The following is a 16,324-nucleotide window of genomic DNA, read 5'->3' as shown; positions in this document are numbered from 1 at the left end:
AGGACTGATAGCAATACAATGGGGAGAATGGTTGCCTTCTGTCTTTAAATTTGAGGTGTTTAAGATGCAGCTTAAATGTGTTCCAAATAGTATTCAGAGGTAATGTATTCCAAAGACTGCTGTTTATGTGCTTATTAAAAAAAACAGTACAAATACTGGACTGAGACCAAATGGTGATTGAAAAAAAATATAGAATTTGTATCATGGGCATTTTCAAGGTATAGATTTGTTTCAGTGCAATACATCTGCTCAATCCCCTTTGTAATTGAGGGATTAAATTGATAAAATTTTACTTGTGGAATGTAGGCAACAATGGCAAAGCAATCTTTATTGCCTGTTCTGAGGTGCTCTGAAGTTAATAGTGGATGACAGAAGAGACTTAGGACAGATTCTGGTGTTGTCACAAACAATTGTTGTTGAAGAAAATGCCTTGTTTGCCTCTGAATATAGTTGATTTCTTACACAAGTTGCAACTGATCTTAATTTTTGAGGATGTTTAATGATAAATAACCCTGGCAAGTATTCAGTAAGGCTGTCCTTCTGTTTAAAGTATTTAATAAATTGATGACCTCCTTAAGCTTAAACTTCACATTACCTGTTTTTTGCATGTTGCAGAAGAGCCCTACCATTTGTTGGTTGGTGTGGATTACATTGTTGGTCGAAAGAACTGTACAATTCTTCTACGTGATGACCAGTCCATTAGTCGTTCACATGCTGCACTTTCAGTTAGTCACCCTGCTGCAAATTTGGTGAGAATTCACCTTTCATTTCACTTTTATAGGGCATAATACTGCTACTTTCTGCAAAATCATTGCAGTTTGTTCAAGTTCATTATAAACATCACTAGCTTCTATCAAGCATTTCAGTTATCCTGCAATATGTAGGAAGCAACGCCATAAAAAACTTTATTTCAGTGTCTACCAAAAATATGAAAACAAAAATACTGCCTGTAACAAAAATTACTCTTGTAGCTACAGTAAACATGTTTAAGAATCAGGAAATTGACACCCCACTATTGAGAGAGTGATGAGCTCCACAATTGATTCAGGTTGGAATGTAAGACTTGAAGAACACTGACGGAAAACTGTAGTGGGCGAGTGGAATTTCTATTATTTCTTAGCTACTCGAGCTAAATCAGTAAAAGTGTATTATTTTGAGTGACATGCCGAATGTTGCTTGCTGCAGGTAATAGCTGCAGCCTATGTGTATGTTGTATACCCAGTTTATAGACTCTCAGAAACATACAGCAACAGACCCTTTGGTCCAAGTCATCCATGCTGACCAGGATCCCAAACTGAACTAGTCCCGTTTGCCTGTGTTTAACCACTCTGTGTGAAAAGGTTGCCCCTCAAGTCCCTTTTAAATCTTTCCCCCTCATTTTAAACCTATGCTGTCTAGTTTTGGACTCCCCTACCCTGGGAAAAAGACCTTGGCCATTCACCTCTATAAATGTCTATAAGGTCACCCGTCAGCCTCTGACGCTCTAGGGTTAAAAAGTCCTAGCTTATCCAGCTGTTTCTTATAACATAAACCCTCCAGTCCCGGCAACATCCTTGTAAATATTTTCTGCACCCTTTCTAGTTTAATAATATTCTTCCTTTAGCAGGGAGACCAGAATTGTACATAACATTCCAGAAGTGGTGTCATCAATATCTTGTACAGTCACAACATGACATCCCAATTCCTGTACTCAACACTCTGACCAATGAAGGTTTGTTGAAGGACAGCCAAATAGAAATGGAGCATGGATTGGAAAAAATTTTTTATAAACAGCGGTAACATTATCAGGAAATTTAAATGAAATGATCCCATTTTATCTATATATTTATTCCACTATTTTAAATTAATGTTTGATTGGAATTTGTGATTTTACAAGATAATTTCAGGAGCTGATTCATTGTAGAAGAGGTCTGATATAACTGTAGGGAAGGTTGGAATGATTGTGTCAAATGATTATAGACAAATATAGTAAATAATCACAAAACAAACATTAAACAGTAATATTGATCAGGCAGGGAATTAATCTCTGGAGTAGAAAGCTGATTGTTCGTTATCTAGGGACCAAAGGCATTTGGGTGTGTTTTGTTTTCTATTTTGTTTTCCATTCTTTCATGAGTTGTAAAAATAACAAAAAAAATGACATATCATCCTAAATTTTCCCAAGATACTTCAAGTTAAGAATTAAGATTACATTTTTGTAGAAATTCATTCACAAGTTGTGCCTATTGCTAGTTAGGCCAGCAATTATTACCCAACTTTCTGGAGTAGGGCACAATTAGTGATTCTGTATTTAGGCTACAGGTAGTTTGCAAAGTAAACCTTTGTATGCAGTTCCACTAATTATGACAAAAATGCAGTGGAGTAAGGCCAGTGTTCCACTTAAGATCGTGGCAGCAGCATGTCGTTTTTCAGACTTAGAGAAACTCAGCACAAAGGTCTGCTTCCAACCAAAGTTCAACATCAACAAAGGGGCCTAAGACACCAATAATTGCATAATAACCCTCTTTGTAACCTTGAGAGGTTGCAGAAAGAAGTAATATATTTGCATTGTGTAAAGGTCTTTATACCATCATAAATCCATCCGAATGCATTGTATACATGCCAATTACCTTTGTCATTCACACTAAAGCAATTCGTCTACTATCCTAATAACACTCTCAATTTCAACAAACTAGAATTGCAACACCTAATAATAATTTAATGTGGAATTGTGTGTAATGAGCATCACAGCTAATGGCTTAAGAACAGAAGGTCTTAAGAAGAAATGTTGAGCATTCTAAATTCATTTTCTGTCTTTTTAAAGACCCAAGTTACCAAAAGCTCTGTACTGACATTAAAAGATACTTCAAAATATGGAACCTTTGTAAATGAGGAGCGCTTGCAGAATGATAGCCCACGGATTTTGAAGTCCGGAGAATTGGTCACATTTGGTCTTTTCCAAAGCAAATTCAGGTAATTATTTTCTACCTTTTATCAAAATTTGTCTGAAATTCCATGATTAGCATTTGAAGATGGTGTATTGTTTCATTGAGAGTTTTGTCTGTATTTTGGACTATGAAACATTTCCATTGTAACCAGAGGCATTTAAGAGATGTTTTAAAAGGCTCTGCTGGCCAGAACTTTGTGTTATTTCTCTTCACGCTCCATCTCGGATGAAGTTCCATTTATCAAATAAATGTAAAATATATCGTGGTGCTTCTTTTGAATAAGAGAAGGGAGTTCTTCCAGTGTCCTTGCAAGTGTTCATCTTCAGGTGGTACTACCAAAATATATCAGTAACTGATTTGTCTCAGCTTCAGTTTGGGGTACCTTGTGTTGTGCAAATTAGCTGCTGCATTTTAATAATTTATGAAATCATATAACTTAGACTGCTGGCTCTTAATCTCTATGTTAAATTCTTCAACCAGCTAGAGGCTTTCGGGTGGAGACAGAGTTTCTATACAAGCTAATTAATGGAAATCTGTTATTGGGCTAAAGTAATTAACACATTGTCCCTTTTACAGGGAAGAAAAATATAAGTTCTTCCACTAAATCCTTTAGCAGATAAGTAATGGTGTTTTATTGTAACAATGGAACAGTTAACCTTAAAAGAATGAAATTCACCAGATCATTGACTAAAGCAGCTTTGCTGATCTTGGGAAGTTAAATGAAGTTTAAAGGAGTTAAGGTACTACAGAATCGTAGAAAATTAGCTGCCATTGGAGGAAGCAAACAATAATGAAGTGACATTTTACATTTTATGGGCCTAACCTAGATGTGATTTCACTTATTGGGGAATCTTATTGACTTTTCGGTATTTCATTACAACCATAAATTGACTAACTTTAAAATTTTGAGTGTTTCTTTCAAGACTTTATTATGATTCTATCTTTCTGTAGGGCATTAGCTTGACAGTCCGATGAAGTTGTGTCTACTGCTACTACACGATTTTCCTGTATTAAAGTATACTATAGCGTACATTTTAATGCAACAAATACATTTTTCCCCCTCAGAGTAGAATATGAACCTTTGATTGTATGCTCTTCCTGTTTGGATGGACTAGAAAAAATTGAACTAAACAAGTCAGTTCAAGAACTTGGAGGCCATCTTAGCAGCAATTGGACAGAAGCTAACACTCACCTTGTCATGTCATCAGTCAAGGTCACTGTGAAGGTCAGTTGTATAGATTAAAGCAAAATGTTGTTTCTTTTCAGGTTTTCTGAAAGTCTTTGCCAAGCTTTAAATCCATATTAGCTGCAAGTTACTGAGCATTTTATCTTAATTATAGATACAATTCTTTCACATTAAATATTTTAAAATGAAAGGGCCAGCTTGTGAAATTGTTATTACTATTGAGTTTCCACTAATTCAGATAGTCTTCTATGTGTAATTTTTAACTATAAGATGATGCCCAGCATTTCCTTTGTCTTCTCCAGACATTATTGAAAATATTTCTAACTTACAGGGAACACAAGCTCAAGAAAAATGAACTTTTTGCCACTTTAGTTTTAGAAAAAACATACACTGAAAAGTTTCCAGTAAGCAACACTGGAATCAGTGGCTATCAGGGGCATACCCTCTGGTGGTTAGAGTCATACCTGAGGTATGGGAAGATGGTCATGGTTGTTGGAGGTCAGTCATCTCAGCTTCAGCACATCTCTGCAGGAGTTCCTCGGGATAGTGTCCTAGACCCAAGCATCGTCAGCTGCTTCATCAATGACCTTCCCTCCATCATAAGGTCAGAAGTGGGGATGTTCACCGATGCTTGCACAATGTTCAGCACCATTCGTGACTCTTCAGACACTGTCCAAATGCAACAATATCTGGACAATATCCAGGCTTGAGCTGACAAGTGGCAAGTAACATTCGCGCCACACAAATGCCAGGCTATGACCATCACCAATAAGAGACAGTCCACCCACCACCCCTTGACACTCAATGGTATTACCATCACTGAATCCCCCACTATCAACATCTTGGGGGTTATCATTGATCAGAAGCTCAACTGGACTCATGGCATAAATCCAGTGGCTGCAAGAGCAGGTCAGAGGCTAGGAATACTATGCCAAGTAACTCACCTGACTCCTCAAAGCCTGTTCACCATCTAGAAGGCACAAGTTAGGTGTGTCATGGAATGCTCCCCACTTGCCTGGATGAGTATAGCCCCAACAACACTCAAGAAGCTTGATACCATCCAAGGCAAAGCAACCCACTGGATTGGCACTACATCCACAAGAATCCACTCCCTCAACCACCAATGCTCAGTAGCAGCAATGTGTACTATTACTAAGATGCACTGCAGAAATTCACCAAAGATCCTCAGACAGCACCTTCCAAACCCATGACCACTTCCACCTAGAAGGACGAGGACAGCAGACATATTGGGAGGAACACCATCTTCAAGTTCCCCTCCAAGCCATTCACCGTCCTGACTTGGAAATATATCGCCGTTCCTTCGCTGTCGCTGGGTCCAAATCCTGGAATTCCTTTTCTAATGGCATTGTGGATCAACCCACAGCAGATGGATTGCAGTGGTTCAAATAAGACCACCGCCTTCTCAAGGGCAACTAGGGACGGGTAATAAATGCTGGCCAGCCAGCGATGCCCACGTCCCACAAAATGTGTATAAAAATATTTCAAATTTCCCTAAGGTCTCACATCCCTAACTCTAACCATTTGATTTCTGCAGTTCCTTAAGTCTGGTCTCCTGTGCATTGCTGACTTTGTTTGTTCTGTCATTTGCAACTTTTGCTTGACTTATCTAGGCCCCAAGATGTGATATTCTCTCGTTAAACCTGTCAGCATTTCTATATTGCTGTCCTCTATTTAAGATGTTCTTGATGAGCTTTTTTTTGACTAAGCTTTGTTATTCAGCCTAATAGATTCATAGCTAAATTCTTTAAAAGTGTCCGAGAACGTTTTACCACCTTAAAGGAGCTGTAAATATGCCAGTTTTGTCAAATCATATTTTTCTTCTGATTTTGCTTTATGAAAACAAAATGTGAGTTAATGCATGTAAATGTCCAGGCACAGTGGGACAAATGGCTGCCTTCGCCTTCTGTGCCGTAACAATTCTGAGACTCATAACAATTCTGTGACACTTTTAGTATGTTGTTTAAATTGTGATGGATGTACTGGTTTTTACGTCGAGAATTTATGACGTGTGGATCAAATAGGTTTTAGTTCAATGCTTTCCAAACTTTTCCCTACCGTGCCCTATTTCAAGGATTGAATGTTGTCTCGACTCCTTAGTGAATGATGGACAGAAGAGGAGAAGATCTGAGAGCACGAGAAGGAGGGTATCCATTGGGTTCTAACCCCATTTAAGGTCCCTATCCTCCCGTTTGGCCAGCCCTATTTTAAGTAAATGCAGTTAGCTCACAATTTGTTCTTTGGCGAACTGAGAGTCATGCCTACTCTTAATAAGGAAGTGAATTCTATATATGCATAGATTTAGTTGATGTGTACCAATTGTAATAATATCCAAACTTATTTTCTTTTCTATAAGACCATATGTGCAATGATTTGTTGTCGACCCATAGTGAAACCAGAATTCTTCGTCAGTCTTACCAAGGCAATCCGGAATAGACAACATCTTCCCAGTCCAGAAAGGTAAAACGTTTTGTCAGTTTCCTTTAACTGTGATACTTGCGCTGGTTTCTGCAAAAATTGCCAACAGTGTAAATGACAACATGAAACACTTGCAATCAGGCAGAAATTCTAATTTACAGTATCTCCTATGACAAGCAAAGAACAAGTCAGGAGGACAGCTCCCACTCTGCCAGCGACTACACAATTTCTCCAGCTTATGTCATTATTGTGCATTTGGAAATTTGAGTTGCCACATTGTTTCGTTAAAGAGGAGGTCATGCTTCAAAGAACTCTAGCCAATTTGATAGGCTGGCAATTCTGTAGCTCCAACAGTGATCAGCAGTCATTGCAACAGTCACATTAATCCATAACTAGGGTAGATCTAAATGTAGGAGGTGTCACTGGAGAGGCTGGCTGCATCAAGAGAACGTGGAAAGGAGGGTTGGGATCATATTGGAGAGGCTGGAGAGAAGCGCAGAATCCCTACAGTTTGGAAGAAGGCTATTCGGCCCACCCGAGTCTGCACCGACCCTCCAAAGAGCATCTCTGGACACTACGGACAATTTAGCATGGCCAATCCACCTAAACTGCACATCTTTGAACCGTGGGAGGAAACTGTAGCACTTTGCGGAAACCCACACAGACGTGAGAACATGAAAACTCCACACAGACAGTCATCCATGGCTACAATTGAACCTGTGTTCCTGGCGCTGTGAGGCAGTACTGCTATCCGATGTGCCACCATGCTGCCCTTTGAGAGAAGGGTGAGTCTGAAGGAAGGCAGATCTGGGAATGTGGTCCCAATTGGGAAAGAGTGCCCCTATCTTTCCTGTGTGACCAAAGAATCCTGCTGGGCTTCCACCTATTTCCCTGATTGCCACCCCATCAAATTCAAAAGTGACTACAGGTGAGAAGTGACCAATTAATTTTCTTCTTAAAGGCCTGAATTGGGCAAGAGGGCAAGTGACTTGCCTAGACTGTGCCCACCTTTCCTAAAACTATGGATAGTTTGGGGATGTGCAGGATGGTGATGTAAGTTATCCAGGGAATTTTGTAGCTACCTCACCCTTTTAAATTGGTGGGATCCAGTTCTGTCCAATACATGTTTACCCCTTGAAATTGCGTATATATCATTGATATTTTGTTTCTCAGAAGAAAATTTCTGCTGGAGATTTAATTGACCTAGAAAGTAGTTGTGGTCTGATGAACACTGCAGCAAGTTTGGATTTTGAGGAAGAATGAGGGATAGGTCCTCTTCAGAAGGAAAGGCGGAGAAGCATTCAGTTAATGAAAGAACAGTGGTGCATGCCAATGGCTTTGTTATTGAAAGGTTCTTTTAGGTTCCATTAGTGTATCCTGTGACAACTGCATGCAGTAGTGGCTTGTACTTCCTCACCCAACAAAAGGCAGTTCAATCATCCAGGTATCCTTTTCTGAAGTCCCCTTTTTGCTCAGCATCAATTCTTATCATACCATTCATTACAAGTGAAATGCCACTTGCCAAGCATAGGAAGCAAAAATGGATAACACAGATAAGTGGCATAAACAATAATAATGATGTGGTTCAAAATCCAAAAGGAAGAACTTAATATTCTAATGTCCTGGAAAACTCCCAAGCCCTTACTTTTGTGCAATTATAAATCTTCACTCTTCCCTTTACTCACCCTTCAAAACTGATCAACCATTTGTGTCAGCAAAGATAGATGCCAACTACTTAGGTATCATCTCTGACCATTGAGATCCTTTCACCCATATCCTTGAACATAAGACCACAGAAAGTGGAACAGGAGTAGGTTGTTTGGCCCCTCGAGCGTGGTCCGCTATTCAGTAGGATCATAGTTGACTGACACTCCTCAGGTTCACTTTCCTGCTCTTTCCCTGTAACCCTGGATTCCCCTACTGATCAAGAATCTATCTATTTCAGCCTTACATGTATACAAGGAGTCTGCCCACAGCTCCCTATAACAAGGAGTTCCATATACACTGAGAGAAGAAATTCCTCCTCCTGTCAGTATTAAATCAGTGCCCCTTAATTCTGAGTCTACGTCACTGATCCTCGACTTTTCCAGGAGGAGAAACATCCTCTCAGTATTCACCCTGTCAAACCTCTGAAGAATCGTACATGTTTCAATGAGATCACTTCAAGTTCTTCAAAATTCCAATGATTGATTGATTGGTAGTCACACGTACCGTAGTACAGTGAAAAGCTTTGTTTACAAGCAGTACAGGCAGATCATAGTAAACAAGGTTGTACAGATCAAAAAGACTTAGAGGCATTGCTGGTTACATTGCACAGGGCGTGCACTAGGCGAGATCAACGTTAGCAAGATCAGCATTATTTGAAGCTAGAGAGTCTATTCACCAGTCTGCTAGTGGCCGGGAAGAAGCTGTTCCTGAACCTGCTGGTGCATGTGTTCAGGCTTCTGTACCTTCTATCTGACAGAAGAGGTTGTAGGAAATCGTTACCGGAATGCGATGAGTCTTTGATGATGTTGTCAGCCTTTCTGTGGTAGCGAGCTGTATAAATGAAGTCCTTGGTTGGCAGGTTGGCTTCCGTCATGGTTTGGGCTGTGCACATCACCTTTTGCAGTTTCTTATTGGCTTGGGCAGAGTAGTTGCCATACCAGACCGTTGTGCACCCAGACAGTATGCTTTCAGTTGTGTATCCATAGATGTTGGTGAAGGTCCTTATAGATATGTCAAATTTCCTGAGCCGCCTGAAGAAGAAAAGGTGTTTTTGTGCCATCTCGACCATCACGTCTACATGGGAAGTCCAGGACAGGTTGTCAGTTATCGTCACTCCAAGGAACTTGATGCTGTCCACCCTCTCGACCTTAGTTCCATTGATGTGGATGGAGGTCATGTTCTCCTCCTTTCTCTCTGAAGTCAGTGGTTAGTTCTTTAGTATTGTCGACGTTGAGAGAGGTTGTTCTCATTGCACCACGTCACCAAGCCCTCTGTTGCCCTTCTGTATTTTGACTCGTCATTGTTAGATATCTGTCCCACTACAGTGGTTCATTCAGCAGACGTGGAGGTGGCATTCGTTCAGATTTTGGCAGCACAGCTGTGTGTGTTCAGGGAGTACAGGAGAGGGCTGAGGATGCATCTGAGTAGAGTCCCAACCTGTTTAATCTTTGCTCAAAAGATAATCCCTCCATACCAGGGATCATCCCAGCATTCTCTGAACTGTCTCCAACAAAATGCCCAATCTTAAATAAGGGGACCAAAACTGTTCACAGTACTTCAGAGATAGTAGGAACTGCAGATGCTGGAGAATCCAAGACAACAAGGTGCAGAGCTGGATCCTGCTGTGTTCATCCAGCTCTGCACCTTGTTGTCACAGTCCTTCAGATGTGGTTTCACCAGCATCTTGTACAATTGAAGTAAGACTTCCCTACTCATATAGTCCAACCCTCTTAACATCTAGTGCAACATTCCATTAGCCTTCCTGATTACCTACTGGACCTGTGTGATAGCTTGCTGTGTTTCGTACATACGTATCTCCAAGTCCCTTTGCGTTACAGCTTTCTGCAGTCTTTTTCCCATGTTTCCCATCTCTCCATTCCAAAATGAACAACATCACATTTTCCCACATTGTTCATCATTTGCCAATTTTTTGCGCACTTAACCTATTAATATCTCTCTAATAACCTAAAATATATGCTGTATCACTCTTGCAAACTGACTTTCCACCTATTTTTGTGTCAATTGCAAATTTGACTATTTGCTTCCCTCCTCCAAGTCATTTGTATCTATCGTAAACAATTATGGTCTCAGCACTTTTCCCTGTGGAACCTCACTGATTACAGGTCGCCAACCTAAAAAAAAAACCCCTTAACCCCAATCACAGTTTGCTGTCCATTAGCCAATTCTCTATCCATGCCGCTGTATACCTCGAACACTGTGGGCTCTTGTCTTCTGACTTAATCTTTTGTGAGGTACCTTTTTTGAACACCTTCTGCAAGTCCAAATACATTGCATCTGCTGGATCCACTTTTTCCACTGGTTAAGACTGCCTCAAAAACACTAATAAATTAGTCAGTCACAATTTCCCTTCCATGAAGCCATGCTGACTTTCTTTGATTAGATCATGATTTTCTAAACTTGCTGCTATTACTTTCTTAATAATTGATTCCAACAATAGATGTTAGGCTAATTAGGCCTATGGTTACCTGGTTTTGCCTCCATCCTTTTTGAATAGGTGTGTCATATCAGCAGTTTTCCAAATTTCTAGTACTTCACCTGAATCCCACGATTTTTGGAAAATTACAACCAAACCATCTGCTATCTTTGTAGCTACCTCTTTTAGGATCTTGGAATGCAGGCCATTAGGGCCAGGGGACTTATCTGGCTTCATCTCCATTAGCTTGCCTAATACTATTTTCTGGTAATGGTGATTTAAACCCTCCTCTGGGTCCTGCCAAAGCGAGAATCAGCCATTGGGTCATGCCAGGATTAAGTTGTGATAGGTAAGAAATGAAATGCTTTGAACTGAATCACCACTTTCGTATCCCCTTCAACCATCATCCCTCTCATAGCCCATATGTACTTCCCTTAAGGCAATGCGCCCTTTGCTGATTATCACTAGGTGATGAATAACCAAGACTAGAATTTCATCAACCGTTCTTAAGATGACATTCATAGTGTGTGAAATTTGAGCTTTGCATGCACTCACTTGATGTTCCATGCATGTGGCCACTCTTTACAAGTGCATTGACTGTAGGAGTTGGGAGGTCATGTTGTGGCTGTACAGGACATTGGTTTGGCCACTTTTGGAGCATTGTGTGCAGTTCTGGTCTCCCTCCGAGAGGAAGGCTACTGTGAAACTAGAAAGGGCTCAGAAAAGATTTACGAGGATGTTGTCGGGGTTGGAGAGTTTGAGCTATGGGGACAGACTGAATAGACTGGGGCTGTTTTCCCTGGAGCGTCGGAGGCTGAGAGGTGACTTTATCGAGGTTTATAAAATCATGACGGGCATGAGTAGAGTAAATAGGCTAGGTCTTTTCCCTGAGTTGGGGGAGTCCAAAACCAGAGGGCGTAGGTTTAAGGTGACAGGGGAAGGATATAAAAGGGATCTAAGGGGCAACGTTTTCACTCAAAGGGTGGTGCGTGTATGGAGTGACATGCCAGAGGAGGTGATGGAGGCTGGTACAATTGCAACATTTATAAGGCATCTGGATAGGTATATGAATAGGAAGGGTTTCGAGGGATATGGGCCAAATGCTGGCAAATGGGACTAGATTTATACAGGATATTTGGTCGGCATAGATGAGTTGGACTGAAGGGTCTGTTTCCATGCTGCATATCTCTATGATTCAGTCATCTCAGTGTGTAGATAACAGTTCATCCACTTCACCAACATCTTCCACCCCAACCTTAAGTTCACCTGGACCATCTCTAACACCTCTCTCACCTTCCTGGACCTCTCTGTCTCCATCTCGGGCAACCACCTAGAAACCGATATCCATTTCAAGCCCACCGACTCCCACAGCTACCTAGAATACACCTCCTCCCACCCATCTTCCTGAAAAAATGCCATCCCCTCTTCCCAATTCCTTCGCCTCGGCCGCATCTGCTCCCAGGATGAGGCATTCCACTCCCGTACGTCTCAGATGTCCTCGTTTTTCAAGGACCACAATTTTCCCCCCTCAGTGGTCGAGAACGCCCTCGACCGTGTCTCCCGCATTTCCCGCAACTCATCCCTCACACTTCTCCCCGCAACAACAACCAAAACAGAATCCCCCTCGTCCTCACGTACCACCCCACCAACCTCCGGATCCAACGCATCATCCTCCGACACTTCCGCCATCTGCAATCCGACCCCACCACCAAAAACATTTTTCCCTCCCCACTCTTATCTGCTTTCCGGAGGGACCACTCTTTCCGTGACTCCCTTGTCCGCTCCACACTCCCCTCCAGCCCCACCACACCCGGCACTTTTCCCTGCAACCGCAGGAAGTGCTACACCTGCCCCTACACCACCTCCCTCACCCCCATCCCAGGCCCCAAGAAGTCCACATCAAGCAGATGTTCACCTGCACATCTGCTAATGTGGTATACTGCATCCGCAGTTCCTGTTGTGGCCTCCTCTACATTGGGGAAACCAAGCAGAGGCTCGGGGACCGCTTTGCCGAACACCTATGCTCGGTTCGCACTAAACAATTGCACCCCCCAAGTCGTGAACCATTTCAACTCCCCCTCCCATTCCTTAGACGACATGTCCATCCTGGGCCTCCTGTAGTGCCACAACGATGCTACCCAAAGGTTGCAGGAACAGCAACTCATATTCCGCTTGGGAACCCTGCAGCCCAATGGTATCAATGTGGACTTCACAAGCTTCAAAATCTCTCCTCCCCCTACCGCATCCCAAAACCAGCCCAGCTCGTCCCCGCCTCCCTAACCTGTCCTTCCTCCCACCTATCCCTTCCTCCCACCTCAAGCCCCACCCCCATCTCCTACCTACTAACCTCATCCCGCCCCCTTGACCTGTCCGTCCTTCCTGGACTGACCTATCACCTTCCTAACTCCCCACCTACACTCACCTTTACTGGCTCCACCCCTGCCTCTTTGACCTGTCTGTCTCCTCTCCACCTATCTTCTCCTCTATCCATCTTCTGTCCATCTCCCCCTCTCTCCCTATTTATTTCAGAACCCCCTTCCACTCCCCCATTTCTGAAGAAGGGTCTAGGTCCGAAACGTCAGCCTTCCTGCTCCTCTGATGCTGCTTGGCCTGCTGTGTTCATCCAGCTCTGCACCGTATTAATGATGCTGTTCAGTTAATTGCTGCAGTACCATTGTATGATTTCTACAGGAAGTCTTATCCACATTGATTATGTCAGGTACAAACTTGACAGTTGGGAGAGGGGTGTTGTGATGTCCTTGTGGTATTATTGCTAGAATATTGATAAAGTGATGCAGTTGTGGCGGACCTGGATTTGCAATGGTAGATGTTGGAATTTGAATTCAATAAAAATCTGGAATTAAGGGTCTAATGATTACTATGAAACCATTGAACTCATCTTTGTGCAATTGTATTAATTTTATTTATTCACGGGATGTGGGCTCTGCTATTACCCATAACTACTTGCCCTTGTGAAAGTAGTTGTGATCTGCCTTCTTGAACTGCTGCAATGCATTTGGTCTAGATGGCCCACAGTGCGGTTGGGGAGGAAGTTTGACCCATGATAGTGAAGAAATGCCAATAGATTTTGAAATCAGGATAGTTTGTGGATTGCAGGGGAACTTGGAGGTGGTAATCTTTTAATGTATCTGCTATCCTTCTCCTTCTAGATGTTAGTAGTTATGGATTTGGAAGATTCTGTCTAAGAAGCCTTGTGAATTTTTGCAGCACATTTTGTTGCTGCTATTGAATGTCAGGATGGAATGAATGAATGTTTGAGGATGTGGTGCAAATCAAGTGAGCTGCTTTGTCATGAAAGGCGTTACATTTCTTGTGTTGTTGCAAGTGCATTTACCCAGGCAAGTGGGGAGTATTCCATCATACTTCTGACTTGAGCCTTGTAAATGGTGGACAAACTCCGGGGAGTCAGGAGGTGAGTTATTTGCTGCAGGATTTCTCACCTCATATCTGCTCTTGTACACAGTATTTATATGGCTTATCCAGTCAGTTTCTGGTCAGCAATAACCCCCAGGACATTGATTGTGGGTGATTTTCGTGATCGTACTGCTGTTGAATGTCGTGGGTTGATGGTTAGAGTTTCTCTTTGGAGATGGTCATTACCTAGCACTTGACTGGCAAGAATGTGTGCCACTTGTGCGCCATTACTCAGTCCAAACCTGCATATTGTCCAAATCTTGCTGCTTTTGGTCATGTACTGCTTCAGCATTTGAGAAGACCTGAATGGTGCTGAATATCGTGCAATCATCTGGAAAATGCCCCACTTCTGACCTTGAAGTGGAAGAAATGCTATTGATGAAGCAGCTGAAATGTTTGGCTGTAGAGCAATACCCTGAGGACCTCCTGCAGTGATGCCGTGGCGTTGAGATGACTGACTTCCACGTCAAAACTGTCCGAGGAAGGACAACTGGAGTGTAATAGACATGGGTGCAGAAGGTTGATCATAGATGGAAGGTCTGCTTGCAGAAGAAAGGCAGATTCGAGTGACAAGGTTGGAAAGGCCAAAATGTTCAGGTGCAAGCCCAAACTCAGTCCCTGAGGGTGCCTGGCTTGCAAGGAATGAAAGCCTGTTTGGCTCTCCTTTTTTAAGTAGGATATCAGGACCTTGGAACTCAAAAGAAAATGTCGACTTCCTGTCCAATCTGCCACAAGATTGTTGTGCTGTTAATGCATGTATGTCAGAGGACTACAGCATATTTATGAGAAAGCTGAGCCCCCATCCCCTAAAGTGGAAATGAAGCTCATTCTTGTGCCCAGAAGTAAAAGTTTAGAATTTTATAATAATATTGTTCCTAGTGAGAGACTTTAATTTGAATTTGTGCTGTAGAGCAGAAGGTTCCTTCCTATGTATTTTGTTTAAATGTAAAACTAAACTGCCTAAACAGGTACCTATTTGTTTGTGCAGTTTGGAAAAAAAAGCATTAGCATTATATGAATGGACTGCTTGTTGACAAACAGATTCTTTCACACATTTTATCATTCTGAACTTTTGTAGTGAAACAACAAAAAATGATAAATTTTGTTCCTCACAGTTTTTATCCACCAATTGATGAACCTAGTATCAAGCCTGGAGAGTTGGACATTACAATAAAGCCTGAAAGAAAATCGATTTTTAGAGGCAAAACATTCATCTTTTTAAATGAAAAGCAGGTAACAGTTGCATTTTGAAGAGGAATAGTCTTCAATAGATATGTCTTCAAAATACTTGTATCAAACATAATTGCACAGATTTTCATATGTGAATTATTGTGTGGAAAAAATTATTTTTTAAGCAAAAGTAACTGAGTAATACTATTTGCAAAGTGAGGTTGTCTCAGATTTTGCTTAATAGAAACATGTTCTATCATTGATTAATGTAGCTGAAACTTTCTGCAACAGCAAAGCTAACTGAAGAAATCACTTATAGATATTTTTAATGGACCTGTTCCGATATGTATTGACATGCCTCTGGAGCAGGTGGGACTTGAAACTAAGAGGTATCTGAAGTTGAAACAGTACCACTGCACCACAACAGCGCTCAAGAATAGTCCTCACCTATAGTATTGTATTAAGAGGAGAGTTTGTAACATTGCTAAGAAGAGCAGAAAGCCAGGAAATTGGGAAATTTTAGATATCAACAAAGGATGATGAAAACAGAATATTAAGGAAAACTAGCAAGGAATATAAAACCAATTGTAAGAGCTTCTCCAAGCTTTTTTTTTTAAAAAAGAGAATAAATGTGAGTTTCATAAGGCTGTAATTCATAGGCTGGAGGGTAGACTGCTTGCTCCAACTTTAAAAAGTCAGTATGAAAGCATCCAATGGAGGAAAAGTTCAGCACGTGGGAAAAAACATGCTTTGTGCAGTGTTAATGAAGGAAGAATGGGCCTCAGTGGAGAGGATATCCTGACATCCTGACCTCGGAAGCTGCTGGCCAGTCTGTAAAGGGAGTGATGAGTTTGCAGAATAAGAGGGAAGTTGATAAATGAAGGGAAATTCAGTTTTTTTTTGGTATAAATAATTGAAAAACATGTTTTTAAATGGTGACAAACTATTAAACGTTGGTGGAAGAGGGATAGAGGAGATGATGGGTGGAGAGGAAACAAACAGGTCGAAGAGGCGGGGATGGAGCCAGTA

The 16,324-nt window shown here is 41.6% G+C and overlaps 1 protein-coding gene across 1 annotated transcript in view; it reads left to right on the top strand.

Annotated features, from left to right (window-relative positions):
• nbn (nibrin) overlaps positions 1–16,324 on the top strand; it is a 57,035-nt gene that overhangs the window by 3,304 nt on the left and 37,407 nt on the right. Inside the window, exons 2-6 of the mRNA XM_048596145.1 lie at positions 616–749; positions 2,804–2,952; positions 3,993–4,152; positions 6,488–6,591; positions 15,241–15,358. Coding sequence (XP_048452102.1) covers positions 616–749; positions 2,804–2,952; positions 3,993–4,152; positions 6,488–6,591; positions 15,241–15,358 — 665 coding nt within the window. The remainder of the gene's footprint in view (positions 1–615; positions 750–2,803; positions 2,953–3,992; positions 4,153–6,487; positions 6,592–15,240; positions 15,359–16,324) is intronic.

The sequence above is a fragment of the Rhincodon typus genome, chromosome 4 (assembly GCF_021869965.1).
Source record: "Rhincodon typus isolate 14 chromosome 4, sRhiTyp1.1, whole genome shotgun sequence".
Lineage (NCBI taxonomy): Eukaryota > Metazoa > Chordata > Chondrichthyes > Orectolobiformes > Rhincodontidae > Rhincodon > Rhincodon typus.
This window is presented reverse-complemented; position numbering and strand designations above follow the sequence as displayed.